This window comes from Protopterus annectens, chromosome 10.part0 (genome assembly GCF_019279795.1).
Source record: "Protopterus annectens isolate FY-2018-M chromosome 10.part0, PAN1.0, whole genome shotgun sequence".
Lineage (NCBI taxonomy): Eukaryota > Metazoa > Chordata > Ceratodontiformes > Protopteridae > Protopterus > Protopterus annectens.
This window is the reverse complement of record NC_056744.1, coordinates 1,771,520,329-1,771,538,282: the sequence shown is the minus strand read 5'-3', so window position 1 is coordinate 1,771,538,282 and position 17,954 is coordinate 1,771,520,329. Positions and strand designations below refer to the sequence as shown.

General features: G+C 39.0%; 1 protein-coding gene across 1 annotated transcript in view; it reads right to left on the bottom strand.

Moving 5' to 3' along the window:
- Positions 1-17,954, bottom strand: part of LOC122814486 — a 466,448-nt gene that overhangs the window by 434,908 nt on the left and 13,586 nt on the right. The window contains exon 3 of the mRNA XM_044087061.1: positions 11,948-12,012. Coding sequence (XP_043942996.1) covers positions 11,948-12,012 — 65 coding nt within the window. The remainder of the gene's footprint in view (positions 1-11,947; positions 12,013-17,954) is intronic.

Sequence of the window (17,954 nt, the reverse complement as noted above, 5' to 3'; positions counted from 1 at the left end):
TAACAGTACATCCATAGACACATGTCAGAATATTACTAAAGAAGGCATCATTAATTCTTATAAAAATTTTAATATATACAACTACACCGATCTTCCACTTGACAAACCAAATTTTGGACTACTTTCCAAAGGCATGAAATATATCCCTACGACGGGTTTTAGATTAGTTGATTGTCTAAGTGAGATCAAACTGTATATTAGAAAATTGAATTTAGCTATTACATTTAAGGATACCCTACACAATACAGAATTTCAAAACAGAGGTAAAAGTACTCTGAAAAAGAAGAGCAGTTATATGCCCCCCATTAATCCCAATGTTTCAATCTATGATAAATTAGTAACTAAACAGATATACCAACTGCAGAACAAAGTAAGTGGTAAAAAACAAAGTTCAATCTTCCTAAGGAAGAATACAAAATCTTGCAAGATTTGAGAAACGACAAAAAAATCCAGGTTATGAAACCTGACAAAGGAGGAGGGGTGGTAATTTATGATAGCATGGAATATGCCTCTAAAATGCATGACATACTATACTTGTCAGGCAATTACAAAATTGTTTCCATGAATGAAATCAATATCGCCTATAGGCGTATAGACATGCATGTGGAAGAATTTCTAATAGACAAAAGAATTACTGAAGACACTTACAAATTTTTGAAAGTTGAACATCCCTTACTAGCATCTCTTGTTGGAATCCCAAAGGTACATAAAAATGTTGATGATCCACCCTTCAGACCCATTGTTTCTGGGAGCATATCTAAAATGTTCCCTATGGGAGTAGCAATAGACAATATGCTTAAACATATGTATGACAAGATCCCCCATATGGTTAAGGATTCCTGGGAATTTTTGAAAAATTATCCAGTAAACCTTTGGAAAGAGGATCTAATATTCATTACCATAGATGTTATAGATCTTTTTTCTTGCATCCCCAAAGATGAAGGTCTGGAAGCTTTTACCAACAGTATCAGGAAATATGCGTAATTAGACTGGGATAAGGTTTGCCTCATCCTTGAAATGATGTCGCTAGTTTTAGAACACAATTACATACATTATGAGGGAGAGTATTTTAGACAAACTAGAGGAGTAGCTATGGGGGCTGCATGTGCCCCCATATTTGCTAATTTGGTCATGCCTGACTGGGAAGAAACCACAGTCTTCCAGAGTGACTATTACAAACACATTAAATACTACTCCCGTTTTCCTGACGACATTTACATTTTGTGGGATGGTAGCCCAACCATTTTGAACACATTTTTGGAACATCTTAATCTTAGTAGTGACTTCCTGAAGTTTTCATCATTTAGTAGCCACGAGGGAATAGCCTATCTAGACACCTATATATCAAAAGGAGAAAGGAGCTTTAAGTCTCAAATTTATAGAAAAAATACATTTTCCAATGGATATTTAGAATATTCAAGTAATCATCCTAGGAAATTGTTAACCAACATTTATAAGGGACAAATTATAAGAGCTATTAGAATGACATCATCATATTCTGAGATGTTAGAAGAAGTTCTGTTTATCACTACCTTATTTAGAGATAGAGGTTACAACATGAACATGATGATGAAAGTGAGTAAGTATGCCATTAAAGAATGTGGAGGCAAATATATTCCCTTGTTAGGTTACAATTACAACAACAAGGATAATTTATACAAAGATCAGGGTGGGTTAACTAATATAGGGACAATTAAATTTAACAAAGCTTGTGTACTAGAATACGGACCATATGTTAAAAAGATAAAGAATATTATGGTCGAAAATTGGAACATTATATTAGCAGATCAAGAAGCTGCTGATATTTTAGGGCCCAAACCTTTATTTGTTAACAAAATGGGATGCAACATAAAGAGTTATCTTGAAAGAAGACAAACAGTTAGGGGTATAGATATATGTAAGAAGCATACTAAAAAATGTGGGAGTAGCAATCAGTGTTATGCAATTAATGAGGAAGAAGGAGTTATTCTAGATAACATTAATAAGTCTAATATTAGGTTCCAACAGGGCAATTGTATTTCCAAATTGATTATTTATCTAGCCAAATGTGTAGCCTGCCCAGGATTTTACATAGGAAAGACAGAGAGGAACTTTAAGAAACGTATCTATGCACATTTGTACAGCATTAGGACGAAGGATGTAAATAATGCTCTGTACAGGCACGTAAATAAGTATGGTGACAGACACAATTTTAAATTTGCCATACTGGATAGTATTCAGATAGATCCTAGAGGGGGAAATTACAAATTTATGTTATCTTATAAAGAAATATGGTGGCAATTGTATACCGATGCCTCTACACCTCCAGGGCTTAACGATTATGTCACCACTAAACCCCTTTTGGCTATTGCATAGACACCTCATGTTTACTGTTACATATAGTTTAACAGAATAAGCATGACTAATCGAGGCCACAAATTTAACACCTATTATAGGTTCATAGGTTCATAGGTTCATACTAGGCTATCTGCCCTAGGGCATTTATAAGCCTAGCCAGAGTGTATGTGGCTTACACCACCCCTTAGGATGAGAATACTATGCCCTTTTAGGGTTTAGTTTACTATGCCTCTGTCTAGTAGTGACACAGAGATGACCCCCGGGGTAAACCTATGATCTCCCATCCACTCATCAAGATTTCTCTTGAATAGAGTCAGTGAGGGGCTCTGCCTAACATGGACTGGGATTCTGTTCCAGAGTGTAGGGAGCCTCTGGGTTATGAATCTGTCCCTCCAGCACGTTCTATTTATTTCTGTGTTGAGGTTTAAGTCACTTGTTCTCGTGGCTCTGATGGATTTGGATTTTCTGAGGTGGAGCATGTCCATTAATTCAGGATTGGACATGGCCTTGTACGTCAGGCACAGATCACCTCTGAGTAGGCGGTATGCGACTGAATAGAGCTGGAGTTTTTCAGTCGGGCAGCATATGACATATGTTTAAGACCCTTTATCCTCTTGGTGAGGAACTTTTGGGGTCTTTCCAACTGCTGCAGGTGTCGGGTGAGATACATCCCAAATGGGGCATTGTACTCAATCATTGGCCTGATAAGAGAAGAGTACAGGGCACAATGACCTCTCTTGATCTAGATGTGAAACCCTTCATGATAAGGTGGGCAATATAGAAGGTCTTCCTAACCACTTTGGCAATGTGAGTGTCAAATGAGAGGTTACTGTCAACCTGGGTCCCTAGGTCCCTGATTACCTCTTCCATACTTAATGGATTACCGCCTATGTGGTAATTTGTCGGTACCTTGTTTTTCCCAAAGGGTATGACTATACATTTTTTGGCGTTCAGCTTAAGGCCATGGCTCTGGCACCAATTATCCATTTCTATGAGGCCTCTCTGAAGGATGTTTGTGTCCGCTGGAGTATCAATTATGGCCCAGTTTGCAGTCATCTGCGAACTTTGTCAGCCACAATCCTCCTATGTTTGCCTGTACCTCGGAAAAATAAATGCCGAACAAGAGGGGTCCCAGGACTGAGCCCTGTGGGACACCGCTTGTGACTGGCTTAGAGTCTGACATAGCTCCAGCAACTCTGACCCTGTGGGTTCTGTCCTTGAGCCAGTTTGCAACCCATCTTGTGACATATGGGTTTACATTTAAGCTGGTGAGTTTGTCTATGATGCCCGAGTGGGGTATTGTGTCAAAGGCTTTTGCAAGGTCAAGGTAGGCTGTGTGAACTGCCTTACCCTCATCAATGGCCTTAGTGACTGTTTCAAAAAAGTTGACCAAGTTCAAAAGGCAGGATCTGCCCTTGACAAAGCCAAATTGGGTAGGATCCAATGTCTGTAGGTCCCCAATGTCTTTGTTTATGAGTTCCATAATGATCCTCTCCATAGCTTTGCAGACCAGGCTCGTCAAGCTTATGGGGCGGTAATTTCAGGGTCCGTAGAAGCACCGCCTTTGTGAAGTGGGACCACTGTTGCCGTACGCCACTCTTTGGGTATGTATCCTGTAGTAAGGCTAAGATTAAACAGCAGCCTTATGTGTGGGTTTAGTTCCTCTTGAAGTTCATGTAGCACACAGCCCGGGACACCATCCGGTCCCATTGATGCTGTGTTTTTAGCTTTAGAGAGGGCGGCTCTCACCTGGGCATCTGAGATGTTAGGGAGGCTACACTCTGCTGGGATAGTTATTTCTCCTTTTGGGGGGGAGGGGGAGGAGAAATTTGCACTGAACCTGTCTGCCAGAATGTTGGCAATGTCAGTGGGTTCAGTGTATTTTGTGTCATTTTGGACTAACTCTGAGCATATCTGGGAGTTTCCACCCAGGTTTCTAACATAGCTAAAGAAGGCCTTGTGATTGTCTTTTGTGTCTTTTGCGATTTTTCTCTCAAAGTTGGCCTTGGATGATTTTATGAGTGATCGTAGTTTTTGCTAGTACTGATCAGAGATGCCTTCCCTTTTAGGGATTTTGCTCTGTCATGTAGTAGCTTCCTCCTCCTGTTGTAAAGTTTGTTTATGGCTGGGGTCCACCAGACTGGGCGCCTGCCTTTGGGGAATGGGTCTTGGTTTTATTTGGGATTGCATGATCCATGCATTCTTGAAGGTGCCCATAGAAGGCATTTGCAAAGGATTCAGCAGTGTGGGTTGTGGTTTCCACTGGCCCAGGGGCCTTGAAAGATACCACTTCAGTCTTAAGAAGTGTGAAGTTTGCTTTTGAGAAGTTCTTCACTGTGGTCTTTTGTGCAGGGGGTGGGGGCGGGATGTGGATTTCCAGTGAGATTAATTTATGGTCTGATCTTACCAAAGAGGGATGTACTTCTGGTGTGGAGCATTTTGTCCCCATGTTTGTGATGATCAGGTCTAGTATATTGTCTCCTCTTGTGGGAATGGTGACTAGTTGTTCCATTGCATTTGAGTTTATGAATTCTAGGAACCTTTGGGCTAGGGTGTTGGGGCTTGAGTAATGTTCCCAGTCTATGTTTGGGTAGTTGAAGTCTCCCAAAATGATGGTATTTGGAGAGACATTCATACTCTCCAGTGTCTTCAGGAAGGCTGTGTGGGGTTCCTGAGTTTGAGAGGGTGGTCTGTAGCATGCTACAAACTGTAAGGCAGTTTTGCCTATGGTTAGTTGCACCTGGATAGTCTCCGATGCTTTGTGCGTTGCCACTAACCTGGAGGTGTGGGTATCTTTGATGAAAATGGATACTCCCTCCTTTTGTGGTTCGGTCCAAGTTTTGGGGCGGAAAGCATGATATGAGGTAAAACCTGATAGTGCTGGGGTGCTCTCAGGAGCCTTGAACCAGGTTTCAGTCACTGCACAGACATCGATGTTCTCCATACTGAGGAGGGCTTGAGGGCGTGCATCTTGAGGTTTAGACTTCTGGCATTGAGCAGCATTACCCTTAGTTTTTTCCACTTGTGTTTTCTAGGGAGGTAGGTTTGTCATTTGAGCCTTGCCTAAAAAGGCACTATGGGGTGGCAAGAGCCTTGGCCAATATCCGAAGCCCAGGGTGACAGGTGCAAGCCATCCCTTGCGAAGCAGCGTGGCTTGTCAAGCATGTCATCCCAAGCAGACAGACATTGGATCCCCTTAGAATGACACCAGTAATTAAGCCAATTGTTAAAACTGATCATTTTGTCTTTGTACTGTGGCATCATTCTTGGTGAGGGTAAGATGCTGCTCAGGGTCAGGGTCATACCGGCCTGGGCTACATAATCAGAGAGCTCCTCTATGTCTCTTTTCATGTAGTCCAGGGAGGTACGTCTCAGGTCGTTCACACCGGCATGTACAATGACTGAGTCATATTTGTACTTGCTGTGGAGTGACCTGAGTGCTTGTGTTATGTGGCGGATTCTAGCTCCTGACAGGCAGCTTACTGTGACCCTCTCCTTGTTCAGTCTGGTGAGCGGGACGTCAGTGTGCCTGACTATGGAGTCACCTATTACAAGTGTGTCTGGCATGTTGTTTGGCCTTAAGGGCTGTGACTGTTTAGCACACTGACTTTGTGAACTATGTGTTGCATGTGCTAAGTCTTGAGGTGGTGGTTGCTTGGGTGTCTGCTTTGGAGGCCTCTGTTGTTTTGGTAGATTTTTAATCAGTGCCTCCGAGTATGTTTTTGTGTGTTTATGTGTTTGGTTTGCAGTTGTGATAGTTCTATGTGAGACTGGGTTTGTGGTGTGCGTGGTTACCTTCTCCTCCTGACTGGTCTTGCCAGTACTGAATTGAGAGAGCTCAGCCTCCAGTTTGGCTATATAGTTGCATCTCTCGCATATATTTGTATTTGTTGGGAGGAGGAGAGGGTTGTCTGTGTACATGAGGCAATTGTAACATTGCCTCAAGATTCCCAGATTCACCAGCTGAACAGGAGAGGACGCCAGCAACTGACCCTTCGACATGCTAGAAATAGTGAAAAAGATTGCTGTGTAACTGAGTCAGAAAGGACCTATAGGGAAATGGGTACTCAACAGAATTTAGGTGAATGAAGTACTTTTGTTTGTTTAAGAGTGCTTTACCTGTATACAAAATGCTTTAGGAGCAAGTGCTGAGCTTTTCAGATAGAGTATAGGCTGTTTAGATTGCAAGTAGAACAGTTCTAAGGGAAAAATTGAAGAGCAGACTTGGCGGAGCCAGAAAAAGTTTAACCTTGTTTAACCGGCGCTGCGCTATGCGTACGACCGCACAAAGCTATGCAAACGTGGATTTTAAGCAGTGAACTACAAAAGAGCTAGGAATGGTCCCAAACAACCAATTACTAACAGCTTCTTGTGCTGAGGTCACTTCCCCCAAGGACAGGTAGGCTGCTCAAGGCTCCCCACTCCCACTGGTGAGCAAAGAAACTTCCTTCTATCCAAGTAAGGTAATGGACAACACAGGAACTACACCACAGCCCAGAATACAGCAATGCCTGTATACTGGTCTAAACTAGTCGAGAAAGGCGGAAAACAAGGATTATTTTTTTTGTTTGTTTTTTTGTAGAAATACACAGAAAATGCAGAGACAGTGATAAATTAGTTACACAGGCTAGCACACTTTAGTGGGCAGCCTCCACAGTTCAATTAAACAAACAAACAAGCAAACTTTCGACTAAATTCGACTAAATGTAACTTTAAGTGCAGATTTTAAAATAAATGCAGTAATCAGTAAAAACAGTTCAGGCTAGTTCAAAGTAAGCAGCAGAAGCTATTTTTAGTGAAAAAAGCAAAGATACTTAAATCCAGAAGGTAGTCGCTTTTTCGAGTTCCTTGCTGCTAGGACCACTCTGTAAACCCACGTGGAGCTTGTCTGAGCAGTATAGCCAGAAAAAAATGCCCAGAGGTGGATTTTAAGCAGTGAACTACAAAAGAGCTAGGAATGGTCCCAAACAACCAATTACTAACAGCTTCTTGTGCTGAGGTCACTTCCCCAAGGACAGGTAGGCTGCTCAAGGCTCCCCACTCCCACTGGTGAGCAAAGAAACTTCCTTCTATCCAAGTAAGGTAATGGACAACACAGGAACTACACCACAGCCCAGAATACAGCAATGCCTGTATACTGGTCTAAACTAGTCGAGAAAGGCGGAAAACAAGGATTATTTTTGTTTTTTTTTTTGTAGAAATACACAGAAAATGCAGAGACAGTGATAAATTAGTTACACAGGCTAGCACACTTTAGTGGGCAGCCTCCACAGTTCAATTAAACAAACAAACAAGCAAACTTTCGACTAAATTCGACTAAATGTAACTTTAAGTGCAGATTTTAAAATAAATGCAGTAATCAGTAAAAAAACAGTTCAGGCTAGTTCAAAGTAAGCAGCAGAAGCTATTTTCAGTGAAAAAAGCAAAGATACTTAAATCCAGAAGGTAGTCACTTTTTTGAGTTCCTTGCTGCTAGGACCACTCTGTAAACCCACGTGGAGCTTGTCTGAGCAGTATAGCCAGAAAAAAATGCCCAGAGGTGGATTTTAAGCAGTGAACTACAAAAGAGCTAGGAATGGTCCCAAACAACCAATTACTAACAGCTTCTTGTGCTGAGGTCACTTCCCCCAAGGACAGGTAGGCTGCTCAAGGCTCCCCACTCCCACTGGTGAGCAAAGAAACTTCCTTCTATCCAAGTAAGGTAATGGACAACACAGGAACTACACCACAGCCCAGAATACAGCAATGCCTGTATACTGGTCTAAACTAGTCGAGAAAGGCGGGAAAACAAGGATTATTTTTTTGTTTTTTTTTGTAGAAATACACAGAAAATGCAGAGACAGTGATAAATTAGTTACACAGGCTAGCACACTTTAGTGGGCAGCCTCCACAGTTCAATTAAACAAACAAACAAGCAAACTTTCGACTAAATTCGACTAAATGTAACTTTAAGTGCAGATTTTAAAATAAATGCAGTAATCAGTAAAAAAACAGTTCAGGCTAGTTCAAAGTAAGCAGCAGAAGCTATTTTCAGTGAAAAAAAAGCAAAGATACTTAAATCCAGAAGGTAGTCACTTTTTTGAGTTCCTTGCTGCTAGGACCACTCTGTAAACCCACATGGAGCTTGTCTGAGCAGTATAGCCAGAAAAAAATGCCCAGAGGCGGATTTTAAGCAGTGAACTACAAAAGAGCTAGGAATGGTCCCAAACAACCAATTACTAACAGCTTCTTGTGCTGAGGTCACTTCCCCCAAGGACAGGTAGGCTGCTCAAGGCTCCCCACTCCCACTGGTGAGCAAAGAAACTTCCTTCTATCCAAGTAAGGTAATGGACAACACAGGAACTACACCACAGCCCAGAATACAGCAATGCCTGTATACTGGTCTAAACTAGTCGAGAAAGGCGGGAAAACAAGGATTATTTTTTGTTTTTTGTTTTTGTAGAAATACACAGAAAATGCAGAGACAGTGATAAATTAGTTACACAGGCTAGCACACTTTAGTGGGCAGCCTCCACAGTTCAATTAAACAAACAAACAAGCAAACTTTCGACTAAATTCGACTAAATGTAACTTTAAGTGCAGATTTTAAAATAAATGCAGTAATCAGTAAAAAACAATTCAGGCTAGTTCAAAGTAAGCAGCAGAAGCTATTTTCAGTGAAAAAAGCAAAGATACTTAAATCCAGAAGGTAGTCGCTTTTTCGAGTTCCTTGCTGCTAGGACCACTCTGTAAACCCACGTGGAGCTTGTCTGAGCAGTATAGCCAGAAAAAATGCCCAGAGGCGGATTTTAAGCAGTGAACTACAAAAGAGCTAGGAATGGTCCCAAACAACCAATTACTAACAGCTTCTTGTGCTGAGGTCACTTCCCCAAGGACAGGTAGGCTGCTCAAGGCTCCCCACTCCCACTGGTGAGCAAAGAAACTTCCTTCTATCCAAGTAAGGTAATGGACAACACAGGAACTACACCACAGCCCAGAATACAGCAATGCCTGTATACTGGTCTAAACTAGTCGAGAAAGGCGGAAAACAAGGATTATTTTTTGTTTTTTTTTTTGTAGAAATACACAGAAAATGCAGAGACAGTGATAAATTAGTTACACAGGCTAGCACACTTTAGTGGGCAGCCTCCACAGTTCAATTAAACAAACAAACAAGCAAACTTTCGACTAAATTCGACTAAATGTAACTTTAAGTGCAGATTTTAAAATAAATGCAGTAATCAGTAAAAAAAAACAGTTCAGGCTAGTTCAAAGTAAGCAGCAGAAGCTATTTTCAGTGAAAAAAAGCAAAGATACTTAAATCCAGAAGGTAGTCACTTTTTCGAGTTCCTTGCTGTTAGGACCACTCTGTAAACCCACGTGGAGCTTGTCTGAGCAGTATAGCCAGAAAAAAATGCCCAGAGGTGGATTTTAAGCAGTGAACTACAAAAGAGCTAGGAATGGTCCCAAACAACCAATTACTAACAGCTTCTTGTGCTGAGGTCACTTCCCCCAAGGACAGGTAGGCTGCTCAAGGCTCCCCACTCCCACTGGTGAGCAAAGAAACTTCCTTCTATCCAAGTAAGGTAATGGACAACACAGGAACTACACCACAGCCCAGAATACAGCAATGCCTGTATACTGGTCTAAACTAGTCGAGAAAGGCGGGAAAACAAGGATTATTTTTGTTTTTTTTTTTGTAGAAATACACAGAAAATGCAGAGACAGTGATAAATTAGTTACACAGGCTAGCACACTTTAGTGGGCAGCCTCCACAGTTCAATTAAACAAACAAACAAGCAAACTTTCGACTAAATTCGACTAAATGTAACTTTAAGTGCAGATTTTAAAATAAATGCAGTAATCAGTAAAAAAACAGTTCAGGCTAGTTCAAAGTAAGCAGCAGAAGCTATTTTCAGTGAAAAAAAAGCAAAGATACTTAAATCCAGAAGGTAGTCGCTTTTTCGAGTTCCTTGCTGCTAGGACCACTCTGTAAACCCACGTGGAGCTTGTCTGAGCAGTATTAAATACTAGAGAAGCATTTTTAAACCTATCAATAGTTTTTTTTAAATGATTTTTGTAAATACAGTACTTTATTGTATTAGAATTAATAGGATGAGTTTAAAAATATTTTTAATGAGTATATGTTGTTTTAAATGTTCATATTATTGGCACAAAAACAGTTATTTAAATTGTAACAGTTTCTTTCAGTGCTGTTCTGATGAAGCCCCTATTGCAGCGGGTGAAAGCGCTTAACCAATTTTGACATTAAACTGAAGTTTTAACGATATTAGAGTGGTCGATATTTTCTTATTTCAGTAGCATTACACTTGTCAGCTACTGGTTTTGTTAGGTGTAATTGGCGTCTTAAGAGCCCGTGGATTTGGCATTCTCTGTCTTTTGTTGTTATCATTTTGTCTCTCTTCTTGGTATGCTACAGGCTACTGACAGTTAACCTTTGCTTCACATAGACAGCCTCATCTGACCCTGTCCTGTCAGATCTACACATTCACAAGTCAATCTCTTCTGTAACATTAAAATAATACACTGGAGGGATAGTTATATATCACAGAAAATACTTCTTCAATGGAATCATTTTCCATTCCACATAAAGTGAATTACTTCTCTTACTCCATTCACGTGTAATTTGTATGTCTGGATGGGAAATGCGTAAGTCACATCCCATGTCTCTTGTGTATAGGAGAAATGAGTAAATGTCCCAACCCTCTAGGTTATTCATACATAAAATATAAGAGCTAGAAAAAATGAGAATGTAAAGCTAGGCTTTTTAAGGTCCTCACAGATCAACAGCCTAGTAAATACCTATGAACGTATGAATCTATAATTTGAGACCATATCCTCAACTGTAGGAAATGATTAACAGTCTCTTTTAATTCTTATAAGTTATCTAAAAGACAAGATGTCAAATTTACTTCCAAAAACAAACAAAATTTGAGCTGTAAACTATATTTCTTCACTTTAGAAGACAGACAACTTGAAAAATAAGCAAACATTTACTTTTAACCCTTTTGACACCGTGAAACATGAATATGTAAAAGGATGCTCATTAAAGACACAGACACCTCAGATGTGTGGTCTTCCCACGATTAATTCTTTACTGCAACTGCCAGGTACTGCTGAGATAATCAGGTGACACACATACCCAATAGGAATAACTGCCCATTCTTAAAGTTATACAGCACTATATGCTATACAATCACCCAGGTGTCTAACAACATGGGAGGGAATTTCATTACATAATGGGCAAGATGAAGCCCTTATTTTGTTAGCAGCTGCTTAAGTCATATAAAATAAATACTTTCGCTTGGACTAGAGTAGAAAAATGAGTGACTGAAAACAGCAGTACAAATATTCTGCATTTTAAAATAATCTGAAATCTTAAGCAGTGCATGCAGACACACAAACAGGTGTGTGGCCAGTATTTATATAATTACAACATAAGAAAGGTGATATAAGATTGAATAAATATTTGAGGAGTTGTCAGGTCAGTGAGAGATTCAAGGAAGCTACTAAAAAAGGTAGGATCCACTCCATCATGCATTAAATAGATAAATACAGTAAGACAGAAATGTCTAGAACAGGAATGTAAAATTAAAGTTATATGACTTACCAAACAGAAAGGGGATGTAAGACTCCAAAATACTGAGGACTGTGTTTTCAGCAATATAATAAAACCTAAGAAATGAAGAAAAGAAAATAGATAAGAACATTAACTGCAATGTAAAAAAATCACATTATAAGTAGCTGTCTGCAAGCCACATACACTGTGTAATTCCTACTAATTATAAAAAGATGGTATAACAGTATATAAACCAGGGATTTTAGTTAGAGTATTAAATTAAAAAAAAACATAAATTGGAAATGCAAGAAAATCATCAAAACTGAATTAATCAGTAGTAAGTATTTTCCTGGAAACAGACAACAGTCATAAAACCAATATTTTTGTTTTCTTGCAGGGGCAAACTCTCCTGTACTGTCTACACCCCTTACTTAAATACAGTAACTCCACAGTTGCATATCCATAAAAAGAGGTCAAAGGTCACCTATATCTAAAGTCCATCCCATTCTAGTACTAAGAAACTCATCTCAAAATCAGGATTTTAAGTCATTAATTTTGAACAAAAGCAAATAGGTTCCACAAGGCAAAGTAGAAAACACAAATTCCTTTATTCCAATGCAGGGGTGAGCGCTTTCACATATACAATCTGCTTCATCAGACAAAACACAGAAACACACATTAATTGCTCTTAAAAAGATTCAAAACAACCAATCAAAAATGAGAATGAGAATGACATCATAATTAAAAGTTCATCATAATAATTAAAACAGATCTCTGAAAGTCACAATACAATATGTGTAGAAAAAACATAAATTAATAAATAGAGTTGCACGTAAATGTGATTGTAAATATGTTTAAATACTACTAAAATCTATAGATAAAAATACAAATATATACACACTAAAAACTTCTTAAGAGGTATATAGAAAAATACACACACACACACACACATATATATATATATATATATATATATATATATATATATATAAACACATACATGTAAAAAATTAGTGTTTCACAGCCTTAGCCTTAAGAAAGGGCTTAAGGGAAACTCTATTATTCAAACCTGGAGGTTTTTCAGCTTGAAACTTCAGGATCCACTTTTGTTCATTAGATTCTGTTTTATTTCTAATGTCACCTCCCCTCATGGTACTACGAACAACTTCCAACACTAGAAACTTAAATTTGTGCCCTTCTTCTTCTTTAGCAACATGTACAGCTAAAGCACTATTTTCTTTGTTGTTTCTAATATCTCTGTCTGTTCTTGAACACTCTATTGGTCTTACCTACATAATAAGAAAAACAAACCACACAGTAACAAAAATAAACAACATTTTGGGTTAGGCAATCTGCATAAAAATTACTTTCTATTTTAAAACCTGAGGATGGATGGGTAAATTGACCTCCCATATGTATGTGGCTGCATGTTGCACACCTTCTACAAATATATATACCCAGTCTATCAGATACACGGTAGGGATGAATATAACTAGACTTATAGCACAATTGTTGTTTAAGTGTCCTATTGTTTCTAAATGTAAAGGCTGGTTCATGGCCTATCACTCCCTTCAATTCATGCACAGTGGATAAAATATTCCAGTTGTTTTTAACAACCTCACATGCTAAACGGATGTCACCAGCAAATGTTAGTGGCATCCCAATCTTATCATTGCCGTTGGACCTAAAGGTACTTTCATCGACAGGTGCAGCATTAATAGCTGAGATCCCACTACTAGATGCATTAGTATTGGAAGGGGAGAAGAAAGGTCTACATCTATCTTTTCTATACCGCCATGCCTCTGCTATGTGAGTTTCCATAGTCTTACTATCATACCCTCTCTCAATAAACTCTTGCTTAAGATTGTCAAGGGCTATGCTTAACATTATCATTATGGAGTCGTATAATGTGAAAAATCTGGTCCTTAAGTACATTTAACTTAGTGTGGTTGGGATGCATACTCCCATAGTGCAGTATATTATTCTTCCTAACATTCTTTCTAAATAATGTAGTTGATACAGTACAGAGATCATCCTTTGTGACTTTAACATCAAGAAAATCTATCTCAGTAGTTGAATATTTATGGGTAAACTTCAAAAAGTTCAGTTGGTTCAGAAAACAAAAAAATTCTAGCAATTGGGCTTCTGTACCAAGCCACAGCAAAAAAATATCATCCACAAAACATTTATACCAACCAATGTAGGTAGAAAAAAACATTGTTGGACAATATATATTTTGTCTCCCAGTTAACCAAAGACAGGTTGGCGTAGCTGTTGGCACAAGCTGTGCCCATAGCTACGCCAACCTTCTGTATGTAATATGTACTGTCAAAGATAAATATATTATTTTCAAGAATTATCTCAAGTAACATACAGATAAGATTCACTTTAGTATCAGAAAAATCATTATCATGCATCAACTCTTTGATGTTATCAATACCCCACTCATTGGGTATTACAGTAAATAATGATTCTATATCTAATGTCACAAAAATGGAATAACCAAACAAGATTTCTCTATGGTTACTCAATTCATTAAGAAAAGTCTTAGTGTCTCTCAAAACAGTATGGCACTTATCTAGAATAGTATGCAGAGTTTTCTCAACATATATCGAGAGGGACTCTGTGACCCAGCCTCTGCCAGATACTATGGGTTGCATTGGTGGACTCAAAAGGTTCTTATGCACCTTAGGAAGGCCATAAATTACAGGTACTACAGCTTGCTCCACTTTAAAGTAGTCAAAAAGTTGTTCATTAATCATGCCAGTTATGAGAAGATCAAAAATCAAAAATTCTACCTTTTCAATAATACTTTGAAGTAGAGTGGCAGATATAATGATATATGTGCAAGTATCAGTAAGATGTCTAAGCATACATTCATTATAATGACCTTCATCCATAACAACAATCCCACCCGTTTTATCTGCAGAACATATCTCAATGGCATTCATATGCTTAAGTTCACCCAAAGCCTGTGTCTCTTCTACAGGCAAATTTACAAAATTATTAGCATGCCTGTTATGAAATACATCTCTAAGTTGTTTTTCACATACATCTACAAAAAGATCTATTGTAGAATTACTTGGTGGAATGTAAGTACTTGGTTTCCTAAAAATACATTCATTAACATTCAAATTAGAATTACCAAACTGTGAGAGTTCTACCAAACATATGCAAGTCCTTGAGAACTTCAGATAAGTTAGCCTTTTGTGGAGGCACAAACAACAATCCTCTCTTTAATAAAGATTGTTGCAAGTCAGTTAAAGCTATAGAGGAAAGATTGAACACTAAACCTGTTTTTGTCTTTTCCCTGTTCTCATATTCTCCTCCTCACTGTGAAGACGTCACTGACAAAGTCTGTTGTCCAATTACAAACACTCCTGCTTCCACACATCCAATCAACACTACAACCCCACCCATTATTCACTACCTCCACCTTAAATCTTCACAATCTGCACTTTACAGCCCCATCCAATGCTCCTACCTCCTAGAACTCAAACTACACCATGTTACTAAAATTGTACTACCGTCTCCCTAACCAGCTTCTAACATTATATAGCAGTCTCCTAATCTACATCACCTCCCAAACCATTCCCCAACCCCTGTGACAATTACACACTCTACTCTTCCTCTACATCATGACACCCCACAAAAAGCTATAGTAACATATCAGTCAGCCTAATTTAATATCACTTTTTGTACCTCTCAAAACTTTTACTCCTTCCAGACACAATCATTAGTAAACCTACCTTCTACATAATAGTCTGCAACAATAAATCTACTCCATACCGCAACCATTACCTCTACAAACAACATACTCTATCTCTGTGTGAAGACATCCACCCCAACCCAGGGCCCCCAACTACAGCTTCCTCTGCTAAAAGCCTGAACATTTAAAATATTCTTCTAGCAACCCTAAACACATGCAGTATCTGTAACAAAACCACAGAATTTCATGCTTGGTTAAGTCAATACACCACAGATATCCTAGTAATCACTGAAACTTGGCTAAAACCCCATATCTATGATACTGAAATAACAACTCCAGGCTATAATATACTCAGAAAAGACAGAACCAAGAAAAAAGGTGGCAGGGTAGCCTTAATCTATCCCAACACCATCACAATTGCTCCTTTCTCTAAAGAAATACCAGCTTTTAACAATGCTGAAATTCTAATTGGAATCCTACAAATTAATAAAAAAAGCAACTATGCACTGTTGGTCTATAAATACCCCCTGTGCAAAACAACCAAACTATGGAAGATATCCTCTCCTGAATATCTGAAAAACGTCAGTAACAAGACTATAATCTTGAGAGATATCAACATTAACTGGCAGGATCTAATGATGGACTCCCCTACTAAAATAGCATAAACCTCTATGGTTATACCCAGCTCATTACCAGTGTCACCCTTATGCATAACAGCAATACCCTAGGTGCAGCTCTTGACTAGATACTTGTTTCTAATACAGACAAATGCTCTACTCCCCGCACTCTACTCAATACTCTTAGCGACCACCTATCCATATTCATATATAGATCCACAATACAAACTATAAGAACCCATACATACAAAACTACCAGAAATATTAGAAACTTTGACCAGCAAAAGTCTGATTAAATCCTAAAACACACTAACTTAAAACACTACCACTAGAAGAGGCCATTGAATACTTCAACAATATATTTCTAAACACCCTCGACAGCCTAGGCCCCCTCTACACCAAAATAATAAAAACTACCCGTGCTACCTGGCTAACACAAAATACCAAACAACTTCTACAAGACAGAGATAAAGCATGGAATAAATGGCACAATAACAAATCTGATGCCAACCTAATCAAATATAAACAGCTGTGAAATAAAGCAAAAAAAAAAAAAAACTAGTGAACTTTGATACAAAACATACATTTTCCAATCAATTGGCAAACCACAAAAACAACCCAAAACAATTTTGGAAACACATCTCAAACCTGCTTACCCCAGGCTCTAAACAAACTCCATCACCATACCCTCATAAAACCCCCTCAGAGATAGCCAGCTTGTTTAACTCTCACTTTATAAATAGCATCAGCAAACTGTTAACAAATCCCACCTCCACAACTACCTCAAGCCCCATCTCTGACCCCCTCTACCCTTATCTCAAGACTCCTGCACAAACAAACAAAGCCCTTCAAATTCCCCAAAAAACAGTACTACATCTTCTATCCCCTTTTCTCTTACACCTGTCCCTACCTCTCTCATTCAAAAACTACTTCAAAAACTAAAACCATGCTCCCTCTCCTCTGACAACCTCCACCCTGAATACTTAAAACCTGCTGCAGAAGCTATAGCATATTCTGTCAGTATCCTTATAAATCACTCTATAGCAGAGTCCATTGCCCCTAACCTCTGGAAAAAAATTATCACCCCTTTACATAAAGGGGACAATTCCACTGAACTATCCAATTATAGACCAATCTCTATCCTCTCTCCTCTTTCCAAACTCCTAGAAAAATGCATACATAAGCAACTCATCCAAAACAAACTAATTACCCCTACCCAACATGTTTTTTGTCCATCACACAGCACCACCACTGCCCTAATCTCCTTCATGGCCACTGTGTTCAAATTTATTGACTCTGGTAATATCACTTCTGTCTTACTACTAGACCTGTCAAAGGCATTTGACACCGTGTCCCATAACAAACGTCTTATAGGTTCATAGGTGTATACTAGGCTAATAGCCCTGGAGCCTTTACAAGCCTAGCCCATAGAAGTGCCCTGGTATCGGGCCACCCAACGTTAGTTCCCAGTGCCTCTATCAAGTAGAGCCACTGGAGTGATCCCCGAGGTGAACTTTCTATTTCCCATCCACTCATCAAGATTTCTCTTGAAGAGGGCCAGTGAGGTGCTCTGCATGACACGTATGGGAAGTCTATTCCAGAGCATGGGCAATCTCTGGGTTATGAACCTGCCCCTCCAGCTATTCATTATAGGCTGCACCCCACCATCCCTCAATGGTTTTCAAGCTACCTATCCAACCGCCAACAGTACATTAAATGGCAAAATAAATGA